This window comes from Chiloscyllium punctatum, chromosome 20 (assembly GCF_047496795.1).
Source record: "Chiloscyllium punctatum isolate Juve2018m chromosome 20, sChiPun1.3, whole genome shotgun sequence".
Lineage (NCBI taxonomy): Eukaryota > Metazoa > Chordata > Chondrichthyes > Orectolobiformes > Hemiscylliidae > Chiloscyllium > Chiloscyllium punctatum.
Genome location: NC_092758.1, coordinates 45274762 through 45294190, shown reverse-complemented (window position 1 = coordinate 45294190; position 19429 = coordinate 45274762). Strand labels below are relative to the sequence as shown.

The following is a 19429-nucleotide window of genomic DNA, read 5'->3' as shown; positions in this document are numbered from 1 at the left end:
GAGTGAGACCTTGGGATTTTCCTTCTTACTTGTCAAAATATTCTAAACCAGTGTTTTTGCCTACAAACTGTTGCTACTTCGTGACTGGGCTCAAGGATTTTCCAGGGATTCTTTCTTTTATCCCTCAGAATCTTCACACAAGATCTTCAGGTGTCATGTTGCCATGGTCTGGCCATGGAGGGGGCCAAGGACCTGCATGTCATTGGCGGAGTTGGGGGGGGAGTTAAAGTGTTCAGCCTGGAGGAAGAGTGCCTCATCTTCCACCTAGGAACCCTCCAACCATAAGGGATGAATGCAGATTTTTCCAGATTTCTCATTTCCCCTCCTCCCACCTTTTCTCAGTCCCAACCCTCAGACTCAGCACTGCCTTCTTGACCTGCAACCTTCTTCCCGACCTCTCCGCCCCCACCCCCTCTCCAGCCTATCACCCTCACCCTAACCTCCTTCCACTTATCGTATTCCCAGTGCCCCTCCTCCCTACCTTTTATCTTAGCCTGCTTGGTACACCATCCTCATTCCTGAAGAAGGGCTCATGTCTGAAACATCGATTCTCCTGCTCCTTTGATGCTGCCTGATCTGCTGCGTTTTTCCAGCAACACATTTTTAAGCTCTGATCTCCAGCATCTGCAGTCCTCACTTTCTCCTAATTCCTAATTGTCACTTGATTTGATTGACTTGCTATGACTATTTCAATAAGGTATTGCAATCCATCTGTTCCTTCAAATAAAATTGCTGTATACCCTCTCAAAATTGTTGATTGAAGTGTTTAGCTTCTGGCAGTGTTTACCGGATTAATTTCAAAGAATTTTGTTTTTAAAGAATAAAGTTTTGATTTTCAGAATTTGCAGTTGAAGAGAGAAAGAGATCAACAAATCTTTATGTATTGGCTTCTGCACCATGATTCTTGCCTTTCTTACTTGCTGCTGCCATCCATTTATGAATACAACAACTACATGTTTAATAAACCATTTGCTCATGAACAATGTCCTGTAATCTCTCCTTTAATGTCAATATTGTCCTAATCCTTTCTATCACCCATTGTAACAGATCTATTACTATGAAGCAAAGATGCTTCATATGAATGCTACTGCTCTACCCCAGCTTGCTAAAATTCCACACTTTAACCTTTATAGGTAGCCATGCAGGGCAGTCCATCAGAAACACCACTCTATTGAGGGCGGCATGGTGGCTCAGTGTTTAGCACTGATGCCTCACAACACCAGGGCCCCTGGTTCAATTCCAGCCTCGGGCAACTGTCTGTGTGGAGTTTGCACATTCTCCCTGTGTCTGCATGGGTTTCCTCCGGGTGCTCTGGTTTCCTCCCACAGACCAAATATGTGCTGGTCAGGTGAATTGGCTATGCTAAATTGCCCATAGTGTTGGGTGCATTAGGGAAATGGGTCTGGGCGGGTTACTCTTCGGAGGGTCGGTGTGGCCTAGTTGGGCCAAAAGGCCTGTTTCCACACTGTAGGGAATCTAATCTAATTACTTTTAAAATACTCCAACTACCATCTAAATATGATCATATTCTTCAGTTTTCTTCTTTTTGCGGACATCACTGGTTGAGCTAGCATTTATTTTCTAACTTTAACTATGTAGGAGAAAGTAATGGTAATTAGCATTCTGAGACAATTCCCTATGGTGTAGGGACATCAGAGTGCTGTTCGGAGTGCCAGGGTTTTGACCCAATGATATTGAAGGAATTGTAATATTGTTCTAAGACAGAATGGTGAGTCACTTGAAGGGGGAGCTTTGTCTCAACTCTCAGGGGTAGTGCATTGGAAATCGAGCCCCACTATTTCCAGAGACATTACAAAATTTCAATATTTTATCAAGTATGCAAAGTTCCCCAATTTACCTGTTTTTCAAACTAGATTGATAGAAATCATAGATCAGATTCCTGTGCTGAACAAAAATCCACTTTTTATTACAAGTAATTAGAACCTGGCTACAGGTAGACAGGTATAAACCATCGGAATAAAACACTGCTAATTTAAAATCTAACCCCTTCATAAACTCCTCCTTATAGAACCACTAACAACAACAGGTTATTGGGCAGTGGGGCAAAACTGGAAAAGCAGTTCAGTAATCTTTGTTCCCAGTTTCTGTTGTTGAGATGATCCTCATTATTCTGTTAGCCACCTTATTGGTTCAGTTATTTTTCTCCAGAAACTTCCACTGCTTCGTAAGAGACATAAGGTAGCTAGTTCACTTATTAAATGTCCCTGATTTATCAGTTAAAAGTAAAAACCTACAATGACTGTTGCAGGAAAGGCAATCGGTTTGTTTTAAGAGTTAAAGTTAATTTTGTCTGAAGGGAACAGGGAAACCACCCCTGAGTGGGGAAAAACTGAACATTTTGTCCTCTCTAACTTGTTTCCAGCTCCAAGCTGTTCAGTTACATCAGAAACAATCATACAGTGTCTGTAGGCAAAAGATCTCCTTCATCAATAACTAGCCACTAATCCATAGATCAATCAGTTCCTTGTGGTCAATAAGCGTGACATTTTTACACACCCTCGACTCCAAATTGTCTGTGGCTCAAACCTCAGTTATGGCTTGTCCAAGCAATTGTTTACATAATGCTTAGCATAGGTGTCAATTTTACTTGCTTTCAAAACATCCAGCTACCCTTTGGTCTTAAAATAGCTTTTTCCAATTTCAGTCCACTGTTTTCAAAAACAAAACAAGATAAAACATACACAGTTCTTACAACTGCAGGCAGCAATTATACCAGAGTTCTTGATGCCTTTGTTCTTCTCGATAGTAGAGATTACAAGTTTGGAAGGTGTTGTCAAACAGGATTGTTGCCACTATGCATCGATGGTGAAGTAATGAATGTTGGAGTTGGTTGAGGGATCCTAATGAAGTGGAAACCAAAAGAACTGTGGATGCTGCAAGTCAGAAATAATAATAGAAATTGGTGGAAAAGCTCAGCAGGTCAGGGACAGCATCTGTGGAGAGAAATCAGAGTTAGTGTTTCAGTTCAGGTGATCCTTCTTCAGATACTAGAGTGGGTTGCTTTGTCTTGTGGGTATTCACTTTCTGGAGTGTTGTTGGAGCTGCATTCATCCAGACAAGTGAAGAGTTTTCCATGACCTTCCCGGCCTGTGCCTTATAGGTTGTGGAAAGGCTTTGGGAAGATAGAAGGTGAGTTACTTACCACAGAATTTGTAGACTCTGACCTGCACTTGTAGACACTATATTTAGCTGAGTGGTCCAGTTCAGTTTTTGGAGAATGGAAAGCCCCACTGCACTGAAAGTGGGAGATTCAGTGGTGATATTGTTATTGGACATCAAGGGGAGATGGTTAGAATCTATTTTAATTGTGATGACCATTGTCTGATATTTGTATGGCACACATTACCATTTTACAATTTTTCAGCCAAACGTGACTGTTGTCCATACCTTGCTGTGACTGACATGGGCTGCTTCACCAACTGTGGGGTGGTGCTGAAAATTATACAATCATGGCTGAGCATCCCACTTCTGAACTTATGATGAAGGGGAGCTCATTTTCTTCAGCTTTCTAGTGGCTTGATACAATTGAGTGGCTTGCTAGGAATTTCAGAGGGCAACAAAATGAGAATTAAATGCATTGCAGAGGATCTGGAGTCACATGTAGATCAGAGCAGGAATGGAAAGCAGATTAATTTCCCTAAAGAATGTTGGTGAACAGGAGTGGCCATCAATGTGCTCTCCTCAAGTTTCCTCTTGCAATTAGTTGGGAAGCCATCAGAGTTTATCTGATGGACTCCCCATCTAGAGGCCCTCCTGACATAGCCAAGTGTCACCAGGAGAGTGCAATAGCTTGTCATAAGACCCTTAACTGGCTGAATTAGCTGCATTAGGGCTGTTGCATCTGATGTCCCAACCAGCAGCTGAAGGTGACTGGGCCAAGGACACAATGCCAAGAAACTCCTACAATGACATCCTGAAACTGAGATGACTGATCTCCAACAGCCACAACCATCCTCTTTTGCACGAGGTGTGACTTCAGCTCATGAAATGTTTTCCCCTTATATGCATTGACTCCAGATTGTCTAAGACTCCTTGATGCCACACATGGTTAAACACTTGATATCAAGAACAGTTCACGGCCTCTCAGCTATTCTCCAGATTTAGCATTTAGTCCCTACTTGGACCAGGGATATAATGAGTTAAGGAGCTCAATAGACATAACATAACTTTATACTGAGTATCAGTAAGTAGTGTATTGCTGTGCAAGGGCTGTTTAATAGCACATTTGATGATTACTTCTATCACTTTGCCAATGATCGACAGTAAGTTGGTAGGGCTGTAATAGGTTGAAACGAGTCTATTCTGATTTTGTGGAAATACTGTGGAGATATTCTGCTTTGCCAGGTGGATGCCAATGTTCTGAAATAGCTAGTCTTGGTGCACAGGTTTTAGTATTATTGCTGGAACATTGTCAGGGCCCATAGGAGTTGTAGCATACAGCAGCTTTAGCTGTTTCTTCATGTGGAGTGAATGACGTTGGTTGTGATGTTGGGGACTTTCCAGCTGTAAAGTGATGAAAATGCTTCAGCTGTGCCTTTTGCACTGGGGTCTCCAATCATTGAGGATGGGGGTATTAGTGGAGTGTCCACCTCCTGCTGTTTGATTGTCCATGACCATTCATTACTGAATTAGGTACAACTGCAGAGCTTAAAGCTGATCAGTTGGCTGATCGCTCAGCCTGTCTACGACATGCTTCCTCTGTTCTTTGGCATTAAAGTACTCCTGTGCTGCAGCTTTGCCATATTGGCACCTTATCTTTAGGTCTTGCCTGCTGCTTCACTTTGCTTGCCCTCCTTCATTCTTCACTGAACAAGTTTTGGTCTCCCAAATTGATGGTGATGGCAGAGTGGGGATATGTCTGGTCGACGTTTACACAGTGTTTGATTACAATTCTGAACTGCCAATGGCCCACCGTGCCTCATGGATGCCCAGTTTTGAGTTGCTAGATCTGTTTAAAATCTATTGCATGCAGCACAGTTGTATTGGCACACAATATAGTACAGAGTGTCCTCAATGTGAAGGTGGGATCTTCTCATTTGGTGAGAAATGGGTCAAGTCAGTTCTTACATCTGGCTTATTCCCTCATCACTTCCTACAGCTATGTCCTTTTGGACTCAACCAGCTTAGTGAGCAGTAGGGCTGCTGAGTCCCTCTTGGTGAGGGATACTTGAACCGGCAGTTAGAGTACATTCTCTGCCCTTGCCATTCCCAATGCATCATTCAAGTGGTGTACAACATGGAGAAATATTTATTCTTAAGCCGTTGATGGACTGGTAGGGCTAAGGGGGGAGTGGGCAATAATCAGCGGGATATTTTCTTGACCATGTTTGACTGATACACTAAAGCTTCTTAAGATCTGTCATTAAAGTCGAGGCCTCCCATAACAATTCCCTCTCAAATATTTACCATTGTGCTACAATCTCTGGAGCCTGTCCATGTAGTGGGACAGGATATAACTAGGGATGATGATAGCATTAACAAGGACATTGTACGGTATGGCTCTATGAACATGTCAGTCTGTTGCGTGACTAGTTTGGCACTAGCCCAGAGATATTAGCCAGGACAACTTTACAGGATCAAAGGGGCTGGTTTTGGCATTTTAATTTCCAGTTTCTCAGTTGTTCCTGAGTAGTTTGTCAGATCCCTTTTCTTCAGCTTTCTAGTGATTTGATACAATTGAGTGGCTTGCTAGGCATTTCAGAGGGCAGCAAAGTGAGAATTAAATGCATTGCAGAGGATCTGGCGTCACATGTAGATCAGAGCAGGAATGGACAGCAGATTAATTTCCCTAAAGAGTGTTGGTGAACAGGAGTGGCCATCAATGTGCTCTCCTCAAGTTTCCTCTTGCAATTGGTTGGGAAGCAATCAGAGGTTATCTGATGGTCTCCCCATCTAAAGGCCCTCCTGATACAGACAAATGTCAGCAGGAGAGTGCAGTAGCTTGTCATAAGACCCTTAACTGGCTGAATTAGCTGCATGAGGGCTGTTGCATCTGATGTCCCCATCACAGGCAATATATGCAATGGTTATGATTCCAAATCCCTCCTCACTGCCTTTCCCTGCCCTATTGTCAGCCCTCCCACCTCTCAGGCTCTCTCTAAATGGCTAGAAAAATTCAATCCTAATGTTTCTCCAACTTTGGTTAGGTTTCCTCTGTGTATCCCCACTACTGTCTTTCCATTGGCAGTAGTATCATCAGCCATGTAGGCCCTGCAATCTGGAATTATCCTTCCTAAACCTCTTGGACTCTTTCTCCTACTTTAAAATTAGCCATAAAAACTAATATTTTGACCAAGTATGTTCTTTTTTTTCCTTCCTTTTCTCACTATCAAGTTTTGCTTGGTTGTGTTCTTGTGAAATACTTTGAAGTATTGTTAAGCTATGTTGAAGGTGCTATATAATTAATATTCTTATTCATCATAGAAAAGTGATCTTCGACTCCAGACAATATTACAGATGTGAAATTTGTAACTGAGATATATTGTTGGATACATGAAACAGCAGTATACAGAGCTGCAAATTTATTTACTCGAGTGACTTTAACCTTGAAGACCATTTTATTTTTTATAGAACTGCACCCAAAGCTCTCTAAGTGAGGATCCAAGAGTCATTCCAATGGGTTCACAGGGGCTTCCTGAGTACAAATAGTGGACAAGGTGGGAGCCAGAGTACAAGCTAGTTGACAGGAGTAGACTGCAGTTGCCACATTTGCAGTGCAAAGTGGGCTGTCAATCTCATAGTGGGAGGTAATAAGATCACTGTAATCTGTAAATAAAAAACTTTTTTTTCCTGAAAAACATGATTAAAACAATCCTTGTATGCAGCACTTGCATCTTATGAGTATAATGTAGTACTATAATTGAAATGAAGTGTCCTTAACTCTCAATCCATTCAAGAGGGGTCCTCAGTCAAAAACATTTGAGAATGATTGAACTTCAATAGATAAAGGATGTACGTTTATAATATAAAACAAAAAAAATTGCACTCGAAAAAGCCCTACACAACAGAGTAAAACAGTCACAATTGTCTCTCCTTGTTATGCTTGAGGAGAAGTTATATAGACAAGGAATCTTAAAAACTCTACAGCCACAGCTACGGTAACCAATCTTTTTGTACTCTGTCCGCTTTCAACCAGCCACATTTTCTCATGACAATAGCAGCTTTCATGTGCAATTACTTATTATACTATAACAGTGTATATAAATGTTTGTTTAATTATAAACATTACAGAATATGGTTTAGTCAAATCATCTTAGCAGTAGTTGTCTGACTGGGACCTGATCACTCACAAAATGATGGGGCACTATCTTATTCTGAGGTGACAGTCAGATATGACAAGTATTTGGCTGTGGCACTTGTAGAAAAGCCCAATAAATCCTCTTATGTATGAGATAGCTGCTAAACTGTCACTTCAAGTGTGAAATTCTTGAGTGAGAAGGTTTTGCAAACCTTTGCTGAAATTCATTTCTAATCATTTTTTTAGTGTCACGATTTGCCCAATAAGTTTTTTTTTTATTCTTGTAAATGAATAGCAATTGGATCCTCCATAATATCCATATTAATGACTAACTCAGTGAAGCAAAGATTAAATTGTCTGATTAGAACTAAAATATTAAAGAATATTTTTTCTGACTAATGCTATAGAACTGAAAGCTGTTATTGGAGGGGGATAATGAATTACGACCAAAACAAATCATGAAATGGCAATGCAGAATCTCAATGTAGAGCAACAACTGATAAGTATCTAATGCAGCTTTGAAGATTAAAACACAACTTAATGCAGTGCTCTTTATAATGGTTTGAATTGAAGCTCATAATTAAGGAACACAAGAACCATTTACTTTGTGATCGCCCACTCAAAGCAGGCATAAATACTTGTGAATTCCCACTGGAAATAATTATGGGCAGAAGGGCTTGAGACAAATGGGGATCAAAATTTACTTTCACACACATCTCTATTACTGAACACTTTTCATGCCAGGGGATAAAATATGCAATGGTGGGGGTGGAGGAGATATTGAAAAAACAGAAAAACTAAAAAAGAAAACACAACATATGAATTCAAGACAAAATAAGATCCTGCTATATATCACAGATTAATGTGTAAGAATCATATTGGATTATTTCAAAATAAACATCAAGATGGCTCCAAATGAAAAAGCCAGTTAATAAAAGAACTAAAAACAGTGGAGGGGGGGGGGGGAACCAAAATATCAGCAAACTTATTTCAGAAAAGAAGTGCATGTTGCAAGTTAATTTCCTTAAATTTTGACAATATAAAGACCTAGTAGCTTGGCATTTAGATATACAATTAACAGTAGTATGAAAATACACAGTTGTACTTAGGACCACTAGAAAATACAATCTAGTTTGCACGAATGTAACTGATGAATTCTAAATACAGAATTACAAAATAAATGCATTTCAAAGTGAAGAACAGCCTCAATGTTATGATCCACAGTGTTTTCCATACAAGGCATCTTCAATCATCCAGATGAAAAGAGGTTTGCCATTTAAATTGCATTGTGTTTAAATTGGTTTGACATTTTTCAATCAGAAAGCAAGGAAATCATTGGAGTATTGAAGCAAATTGTGTAAAAAAATTGTAAGTTATACCTTTGATTGGTTGCATCATCTTAGCAGCATTTAAATGATATATGGAATTTTAAAAAAACAAATTATCTTGCTTTCATTGTATCAGATAACTACACATTAGTCCTAGGACTGTGGCCCAGATTTTGGTCTTTGAAGGATACTGGGTAGCAATGCACTGAACAATTATAGTATCCATCCAACATTGTTGGCAAGGCCTGAACTGCTTTGATGATTGGGTTGGAAATTTCTAACAGGGACCAGTGGGTGCAATAAAGGTCTACACTGTGGCCACATAAGTGTTAAATAAATTAACATTTGTTCCTGCTTGCAAGGGAAACTATTAAGGCAAGGATTAAATTAAATGCCTTGCTTTAATAGCTTCCCACCCTTTGGGCAGATTTTACACTGGGCTGGTGCCATACTAGCAACTGGCAAAATAGCATTGGCATTCTAACAACATTGCAGACTTCTGCTTGTTTCCAGAAAGAAAATTGATGCTTAAATTGAGACCAACATGAAAATCGTAGCAGTCAGTAAGTAACTCTTTGCAATTTTTATCTCACCATTGTCCGTGGTATCTAAAATTAGGGCCTAATTTTACTAATTAACCCTATGGTAAAGCATCAGTTTGGGCACTTTAATAAATAAATAATGAAGTAAGTGTAGAACAATTAAATGCTTTAAACTCTGATTCACAATAGGAAGGCTGGTTTAATAGACCAAGCAATAGCACAAATCTCCAGAGAATCAGAGGTATATTAACGTTAAGATTGGAACACTTATCAACAAAATTATTACTTGGTAAACAACATGTTATGTTGTAAAATACCACTTCACATGACTTCTAGAAAGGTTAAAGTTAAAATAAAAGTTAAAGGTATAATGAACCTGCAATCATCACTGATTGAAGTGATGCAGATTTCTCCTTAAATAATTGGTTCTTTTAAAATTAAAAACAATGTGACATTCACCTTCTGCAAAATATTTTACTCACCCTCTCTTTTTTCCAGTTCTCCCCCATTAAGATGAAATGTGTCCTGGTTTCCAGTGTTTTTTTTTGCTAAATGTATGTCATATGTTTTATGAAAACAACCAGCCTACAGACTTGGATTCACAGATCTTGAAGATAGAGATCCAGCAGTGTAAAATGTCTTGCCAGAAATGCTTCAGTGCCAATAAACATAGAATCACTGGAGTGCACAAATTCATGCTCATTTTTTTAATGCAGATGATCACAGTCTTTTGAAGAACTAAAGGCAACAATTAACTTTAAATAAAGTATTTAAAAGTCACACACTGTACCTTCCTCTTTAAAGAAAAGAACTGATGCAACAAATTTATGCCTTACGCTTTATCATTTCTGAAGCAAATCAGTTGTAGAAGGAGCAATATAAATGGAATCTTCACAGCTGGCTGCTGGGCCTGGTCACAATTTTGCTGAAGATGAAAACATTGTGGGAATTTGAGAAAACAGTTAATCATTAAATTGCGGGCACTGTTTCCTCAGTCGCATGTTATAGATTTATGGTCTGTACTGTTTGGCATGCAATGTTTTACACCAAGCATTGGGGTTCATTGAAAGTAAAGAATATAGGTTTATTTCAAAATGGATAATGCTAATTCCATATTTCACAGCCCTGCATGGCAAACAATTGAAATGTACCAATAAAAGATTTGCAGAACCCATAATAAACCTGCACTAAAAAGGACAAGAGATGAAAAGTTATGCAGTTCATTAAAAACATGTTAAATCTTTCATTCCTAGCTTTCCATGCATCAGTCCATTTGGAATGGTTAAGACATGCAAAATCATGTTGCAAAAATCCCATCAAAAACAAATTACCACAAAGTTGTTGCTTATTAATTTCCAGTTTCCAATCTGACCATTTTCAAAATATATTTGGAAATAACATTAAAATGAAAGTGGTCTTATGTTTTTGTCAAATGGTGCTTTTGTACTTTTTCTAGTGAAAATAGTTGAGATTACTGATAAAGAAAACCCAAATAACTGCAAATGTTGCAGACTCTTTAGTGACGTCTAAATGTCACGTCTGGTTTGCACTGACCTTTCAATTTTTATGTTGGCGGTTGTCAGTAGACTCAGATAACATGCTGCCAATCTGCTGCCAAGGGATCTTATTCTGGTAAATTCCTAGGTTGAGATGGGCTGCAAATATTAATCTAATCTTCACTGTTGTATTCTTCTGGTTTAAAGTAAGAAATATTTATTAATCTGTTGGAGGGCAGAAAAATAAATATAACTATATTTTGTCCTCCCAATCAAACAAAATAGAGTTCAGCCAAGATGTCACTTGATGTTGCAGGAACCAGTACATCAATAAATAATATCAGATACAGATGTCCATGTCCAGAATTCAAAGAAATATAACTGTCCAAATGTAAGAAAGTCCATGATAATAATAAAATAAAAAATTGAAAATGTATAATATAACGAGTCCAAGATAGAAACACTAAAAAAACTGAAACATCAGCAGGAAATCTGGTATCAGCATACAGCAAAAGGCACCACAATATTATCCTATTTATGATGTGAAAATCTGACACACCATCATCTTTAACTGTAAATCATATTTTACATATAAATACATGTTTTCCTATAAAAGACTTTCCTGTTAGCTGTAAGACAACTTTGCTAAAATGAAAATAAAATGTTTAATTTAATTTTAGAATATTTGATAATTATATAAAATAAAATATTTTTACAGTTGCAGATCTATGGCATTTACACAGGGATCGAGTCTTGATTTGATTTTACACGTGTTACTCGGGTGTGTAAGTCCTCTCGTACATTGTGCCTATTGGATGAGTGAGTCCTACTATCAGAAGACCGGAATACTGACGCTGTTTCTGTGTTTGCTGCTGCAGGGTTCTGAGTGCTTAAGAAAGGTGTATGCTCTCCTGCTTTCTCACCATCAGAATCAGTGTCAGAGCAGCAACTTTCTGAGTTTGAGTCACAATCGCATTCAGATCTGTGTGAAATGTGACCATTTGGTTTTGTTTTCCTCCATCTTCTACTGCTGTTTGCCGTTTTCTTTGGTCTATCTAGTGCTGGGATGTACTCTTGTGTTGTCTCGTACTCATCATCCTCTGCCACTCTCATCGGACTAGGGGGCAGACTTCCAAAGCTGTCATGAAGATAGCTGTGGCGCTGCTTGTAGGGGTCGTGTCTCTGGTTATCTTGTTGGTACTTGTGGTATCTTCTCAACAAAGGCTGTTCATCTTCCACTGTATATCCAACCGCTGCTGGAGGCAATGTCGTTACATGGGTAGATCCACGTGGAGACATCTCAAAAACAGGTGCATATGAAGGGAGAGAGTAATGCAAGTCAACAGGCGATAACCGAGCTGGTGTTGTGAGAGCAGACACATACCTAAAGAAAATCAACAGCATCAAGACTTGGTAGAGTGCAAGATAGTTCAAACAGGTGCAAATAGATCCTTTTAAATCATCAGTATGCAGGATGTATTTCATTTCTATGACTATCTTTTCAAATGTTCTCTCTATTAATTATTCCTTGTACCCTCATGCTGGTTTATGTGATGAATGTTTATTTGCAGATGCTAATTCTTGCATTGATGAAACCACATGCGATGGGATATGCAGGTCACAAGACATAATTGTTGAGGGGCCAGCCAATTAAATGGCCTCCGGCAGACCCACAGAATTGAATGTGGAGGCCAGGTGACTGAGTCTGCATTGACCTACCATCATGTAGCTGCAGTGGCAGTAACAGTCCCACTGTCAGATATGGGAACTTCCAATATCAGACAGAGGGAGCACCTTTCAAGGACATAACGTAAATAGGGACACCTTCCAGGCTGACATTATGAACAAGTGGAAACCCTCCACAGGACAGCTTATGCTTACACCTATGGCTAGCATATCATCATGCCAACAAGGGGTATGTTAAGAAAATAACAGATGGACTGCCAACTCCCACTCCATCTGCCCAGAACTGCAGTTGGATGTCACGTCCATTCATCACCCTTCAGGAACTCCCACAGTTACCTTGGAAATTCCAGTTGGTTTCTGCATATCTGGCTTGTTAGGATCATTAAGGATGGGATTAAGATTAGATTGGTGCTGGAAAAGCACAGCAGGCCAGGCTGCATAGAGGAGCAGGAAAATTGATGATTCGGGAACTAGCCCTTCATCAGGACTGAGGCTGGGAGCCTCAGGGGTGGAAAGATAAATGGGAGAGGTGGGGGTGAGGCTGGGGGGGAGAGGGGGGGGAAGATATCTGAGAGTGCAATAGGTGGATGGAGGTGGGGGTGAAGGTGATAGATTGGAGAGGAGGGTGGAACAGATAGGTGAGAAAGAAGATTGACAGGGGACAGGTCATGAGGACAGTGCAAAGCTGGATGTTTGGAACTGGGGTAAGATGGGGGGAGGGGAAATGAGAAAACTAGTGAATTCCACATTGATGACATCCTCAGGCAGAAGATAAGGCATTCTTTTTCCAGGCATTGGGTGGTGAGGGAGTGGCGATGGACGAGGTCCAGGACCTGTACGTCCTTGGCGGAGTGGGAGGGGGAATTGAATTGTTCGGCCACGGGGCGGTGGGGTTGATTGTGTGGTGTCCTGGAGATGTTCTCTGAAGTGCTCTGAGAGAAGGGGAGACCGCATCAGGAGTAACAGATTCAATAAATGGCATGTGTGGAAGTGTAGGTGAAACTTTGATGGATGTGGAAGGCTCCTTTGGGGCATTGCACAGACGTGAGGGGGGTGGTGTGGGGACAGGTTTTGCAATTCTTGCGGTGGCAGGGGAAGGTGTCAGGAGGAGATGGTGGGATGTTGAGGGGTGTGGACCCGACCAGGTAGTCACAGAGGGAACGGTCTTTGCTGACAGCGGATAGGGATGGGGCAGGACATATATCCCTGGTGGTGGGGTCCATTTCGAGTTGGTGGAAATGTCAGTGGATGATGTGATTTATGCGGAGGCTGGTGGGGTGGAAGGTGAGGACTGGAGGGTTCTGTCCTTGTTGCAGTTAGAGGTTCGAGGGCAGAGGCGCAGGACATGGATGAGATACGTTGGAGGGCATCTTCAATCATGTGGGAGGGGAAATTATGGTCTTTAAAGAAGGAGGCCATCTGCTGTGTTCTGTGTGGAATTGGTCCTCCTGGGAGCAGATGTGTTGGAGGCGGAGGAATTGGGAATAGGGATAGCATTTTTGCAGGAGGTAGGGTGGAAGGAGGTGCAATCCAGGTAGCTGTGGGAGTTGGTGGGTTTGTAAAAAAATGTCAGTGTTGAGTCAGTCATCATTGATGGAGATGGAGAGATCCAGGAAGGGGAAGGAAGGTATCAGAGGTGGTCCAGGTGAATTTAAGGTCAGGCTGGAATGTATTGTGAAGTTGATGAACTGTTCAAGGAGCACGAGGTGGTGCCGATGCAGTCATCAATGTAGCGGAGGAAGAGGTGGGGAGTGGTGCCGGTGTAACTATGGAAGATGGACTGTTCTACATAGCGAACAAAGAGACAGGCATAGCTGCGGCCCATAGGGGTGTTCTCCTTCGTTTGGAGGAAGTGGGAGGATTTGAAGGACAAATTGTTGAGGGTAAGGACTGGTTCTGCCAAACGAATAAGAGTGTCAGTGGAAGGGTACTGGTGGGGACACTGTAAGAGGAAGAAATGGAAGGCTTGGAGGGTCTGGTCATGGTGAATGGAGGTGTAGAGGCACTGGATGTCCATGGTGAAGATGAGGTGTTGGGGGGCCAGGGAAATGGAAGTCTTGGAGGAGATGGAGGGCATGGGTGGTGTTCTGAATGTATATGGGGACAAAGGGGGGAATATGACAATTTCGAGGTAGGTGGAGATGAATTTGGTGGGGCAGGAGCAGGCTGAGATGATGAGTCAGCCGGGGTAGTCAAGATTATGGAATTTGGGAAGGAGGTAGAATCAGGCGGTGTGGGGTTCCTGAACAATGAGGTTGGACGCTCTGGGTGGGAGATCCCTGAGATGATGAGTATGATCTGGGAGATGGTTTGGTGATGGGGGGGGGGGGGGGGGGGGGGGCGAGGTAATTGTTGAGAGGGTGGTAGGAGGAGGCATCTTTGAGTTGGCGACTGGCTTCAGTGCTGTAGTGGTGCCAAACTACCACTGCCCCCCCCCTTTGTCCGCTGGTTTGATGGTGAGCTTGGGGTTCGAGCAGAGGGAATGGAGGGCTGAGCGTTGTGAGGGCGGGGGGTTGGAGTGGGGGGAGGGGGGTAGACAGGTTGAGGTGGTCTATGTCTCAGTGGCAGTTGGAGATGAAGAGGTCGAGGTTGGGTAACAGACCAGCATGGGGTGTCCAGGTGGATGGAGTGTGTTGGAGGCGGGCGAAGGGATCCTAATGAAGAAAGTAAGATTGGGGTCAGATGCAGCAGAAGAAGTGTTTGACGTCACGATGCGTATTGAATTCGTTGAGCGGGATGAAGGTAAGGCCTTTGCTGAGGATTGATCGTTCATTTTCAGTGAGGGGGAGGTCTGGGGGGATAGTGAAAACCTGGCAAGGCTGGGAGCTAGGAGCTGTATATGGCTGAGGCTGGGAGTGGGGGCAGAGACTGCAAGTGGAGTAGAATGGAGTCATTAAAGAACTTACTTGGCTACCCATCATCACATCACCTTCATCCCACCTCCATGGCCAGGCTATTACAAATTGACCTCAAGACAAGAACATGTCAGCAAGTATGAACACCAATAGGAGGTAGGAAATTGCTAGCTCATCTGCCTCTGGTCTCATATCGATGGCCAAATAAAAATGTCATCCATTGTTTCACTAAATGCACTCGCCCTTTGAGTTTTCAGTTGGTGATAATCATTGTCATGATTACAGTCACATATAGGCTGTCAATTTTCAACTTCCATCCTCTGATTTTAATATCTGGGTTGTTGGTTAGCAGATAAGAAATTAGAAAGTAGGAAAGAATTATCATTCTTGGAGTGGAAGTCGATGACCAGTGAGATTCCACTGTGGTCAGTGCTTGGAACCTAGTTGTTCACAATGTATATCAACAATTTGAATGAGAGAATCAATTAATGATGCATTGGAAGTAATCTGGAGATTATTACATTTGAGGTCCTGCTTGCTAACTTTCTAGCTAGTTCTCTAAATTCTCATTGCAGGACCACATCCCCCTTCCTACCAAAGTCATTGGTACAAACATGGACCACAACCTCTAGTTGTTTACCTTCCCCCAGAAGAAGGTACTGCACCTGCTCGGTGATATCATGGGCTCTGGCAGCAGTGAGGCAATACACCATTTTGAAGTCTTGCTGATGGCCTCAAACATGCCTATCTGTTCTCCTAACTAATGAATTCTCTACTACTGTTATCTAGAACTGAAATTAATATGTTTTGATTAAACAAGACTGAAACAACTCTGTCAGACCTGTATCTCCCAATTGATTTTCTTTTTAAGAGAAGTTCCAATCTTGAAGAATATATTTTTTTTAAAAACCTGCAATTCCTCAAAATGAAAAGAAGGAATTCTATATTGGAATAAACAAATTAGTTATATTTCATGGGGCAGGTTTGGGCAGAAACAGAGGAGATGGATTTGTAACTGGAAAAAAGCTTGATCTCTCTCAGCAGCTAGAAAGACATAACTCCCAGAGATAACCCAAAATGAAGGGAACATCTGAACACTGAGGATTCAAAGATATCTGTAATATTTACCACTAACATTGATCTAAGACATCTCAAACCAACTATGATCTAAGGTTCAGACATAACCTCAAGACCAACTAAGTATTTTCAACTGAAAATTATTTTACGTTGCTTTTTGTAAACTATTAAATTTTGTACCTGCATTTATACGGGTGTTTGCTCGGTCTTTATTTTTCTTGAGGTTAGTGAGCAATAAATTAGCTCTTCCTTTCATTCAAGAAAACCTCGTAATTAGCTGCTTGTTGGTTCTAGTGAATGAGTTAACTATATTGAAACAGCAGTGAGGTACAGCTGCATGGTAAGAAGAATTTAAAAGTCTTCGTTGTGATCAACTGAGGAGGTTGAAAGGAAAAGAGCTGATTCACTATTCCTCACTTGGCTATTGCATTTCTCATCAATGATTGTGAAAAGTGAACTTACTATTCAAGCCCAAACCCGTTCTTAACAAGTAAACCATGCATTAACATTTCCATTAGGGATCTTACATAGGACTCACGATTAGGAAGTTTATTTGAGGTAAACATCCCAAGCATGGGGTTACTGAAGGAAATTGTCAATGCCACAAATTGTTTGACAGCAGCTAAAGATTTGCATGGGCCAATATCAGTCCATTCACTTAGAGAGCTGCAGGATATGGATAGGATAAATGGACAAGGTCTTTTCCCTAGGGTGGGGGAGTCCAGAACTAGAGGGCATAGGTTTAAGGTGAGAGGGGAAAGATTTAAAAGGGACCTAAGGGACAACGTTTTTCACTCAAGGGGTGGTGTGTGTATGGAATGAGCTGCCAGAGGAAGAAGTGGTGGAGGCTGGTACAATTACAACATTTAAAAGGCATCTGGATGGGTATATGAATTGGAAGGGTTTAGAGGGACATGGGCTGAGGGCTAGCAATGGGACTACATTAATTTAGGATATCTGATCTGCATGGACAAGTTAGACCGAAGATTCTGTTTTCGTTCAGTACATCTCCCTGACTCTATGACTCTCATACAAGGAACTCTATAATGCCAATAAAGAATGCTCAGAGCCATTCATGTAAATGTAAGGTAGAAAATTAGGGTATTCTGATCTTGTGGAATGTGGCCAATCCAGTGGGCTCCCACCAGTTTTACAGCTGGAAACTGCCAAGCAATTGTTTCAAAATAATTTGGAATAATTCAGCTCACGAATAAGAAGGTTTAGCACACAACAATGAAGAATAATCTGATTTGTTTCATACCTGTCACTATGAGGTGAGTCTCTGAGAGAATCCACTGAGTCCCTGCAATGGAAGATTGGATGCCTTGTATCATGGTGACTACAGACTGCACTTAATCTGCCTCGTGGTTCCAGGGGACTGTTACATTTACTGGTTTCTAATGATGATGTCATCATTCCAGAATGCATTTCTGAAGTTCCGCTCTCAGTCCGATCTATGCTCCATGTGTGGTCACCATTTCTAATGGAAACAGCCATATATTTATCAGACTTGATGAACAGGCACTACTAATTGAGTATACAGTAAATGGAACCTGGGACAGGAGAGATTGAGGTTTTAATATATGCTTCTGTCTCAGTAAAACTAACTTTTTGGCTTGTAGGACGACTGCAATTAGAATTGTTATTGTTGAACACTTGTTGCAAGTGTCAGGAAATGACAAGACAGAACCTAACCATCACCCCTTGAAAATCAATGGCATACCTTTGCTGAGTTTGCCCAGTATGAAATACATAGGAGTCTGTGGTTCTTGACAGGCTGGATGTTGGGAAGATGTTTCCACTACTGGGAAAGGCTCAAACTATTGGACATAGCTACAAAATAATGGGGGAGGCAAAGACTTAGTGGTATCATCACGAGACTGTTATTCCTGAGACCCAGGTAATGATCTGAGAAGGCGTATTCAAATCCTGCTTTGGCAGATGGTGAAACTTGAATTCAATAAAAATCTTGAATTTGGGATCCAATGAGGACCATGAATTCATTGTTGACTATCAGAAGAAACCCATCTAATTCACTAATATCCTTTAGGGAAGGAAACCACCATCCTTACCTGATCTGGCCTATATGCCACTCCAGATCTACAGCAATATGGTTTACTCCCAACTACCCTTTGGACAATAATGGATGGACAATAAATGTTGGCTTAGCCAGCGATGCTCTCATCCCATATATGAGTAAAAACAAATTCATTTAGAACTGAGAGGTGATCTATATCTAGAAATAGGCCTATAAACTCGAACTTTTATTTTATTATCTACTTATTTTAGTTGCCAATATCATTTCATGGCACAGTTGGAAAATGGGTGGCAGCAGATCAAGTGTATATTACACATTCCATTTTATATAATGATATATGAAAAGGATGACAATTAAATACTTAAACTTTATATGCAATATTGCCAGAGTGTTGGTCACAAATGCACTCCAACTAAATTGTCTCATCTTTTACAGAATACATAAATCCGGGAAAAATGCCTTGTTAACTGAACCTTAAACTGAGTCAGAACACTTGCTTTGTTTTACTCATGAACATTTACCCAGGATGGTAAGAGTTAATTACAAAGCAAATTCACTGAATTTATAAATTCTGGTGAGAGGTCACAGACCTGAAATATTAACTGATTTATGCTTCAAAGATATTGCCAGACCTGTTGATTATTTCTAGTTTTTTCTGCTTTTATTTCAATTTCCAGTTCCCATATTAATTTGCTTATTTATGTAAGTTTTTTTATCATACATATAATTTAAATTCTAAGCTACAGCCAAGAAGAATTACATACTAAGTCCTGCTAACACATTTCTAGTGTCATCATTTTAAAAAGAAAGTATTTATCAATGTCAAATGGCTATGAGCCAAAGCTGGAAGATGGGATTAGTGCTGACAGATATTTGTTGACTGGTGGGGACATGATGGGTCAAGTGACCTTCTTCTGTTCTGTAAAATTCTATGAGACTATGAATAAAATGTGATTTCTTGCCTGGGCATTGTTGCATGTATGCAATTCTCAAACTCTCCTATTTATCTATACTGTTTTACAATGATGGGTCTGACAAACTCTTAATGAGTTAGAACACCCCTATTTTTCAGCCTATTTAATTACCTAACAAAATCACAGGAATTAATAACTTTCAAATGTGCAGGATTGATAACATTAAAAAACGGCA

The 19429-nt window shown here is 40.8% G+C and overlaps 1 protein-coding gene across 2 annotated transcripts in view; it reads right to left on the bottom strand.

The window, feature by feature from the left end:
- Positions 1–2773: 2773 nt before the first annotated feature.
- LOC140492098 (pro-neuregulin-2, membrane-bound isoform-like) overlaps positions 2774–19429 on the bottom strand; it is a 690845-nt gene continuing 674189 nt past the window's right edge. For both annotated transcript variants that reach the window (XM_072590830.1, XM_072590831.1), the window contains 3 exons: positions 17504–17722; positions 9611–12008; positions 2774–2954 (listed from right to left, as the gene is read on the bottom strand). In XM_072590830.1, coding sequence (XP_072446931.1) covers positions 11360–12008; positions 17504–17722 — 868 coding nt within the window. In that variant the 3' untranslated portion in view covers positions 2774–2954; positions 9611–11359. The remainder of the gene's footprint in view (positions 2955–9610; positions 12009–17503; positions 17723–19429) is intronic.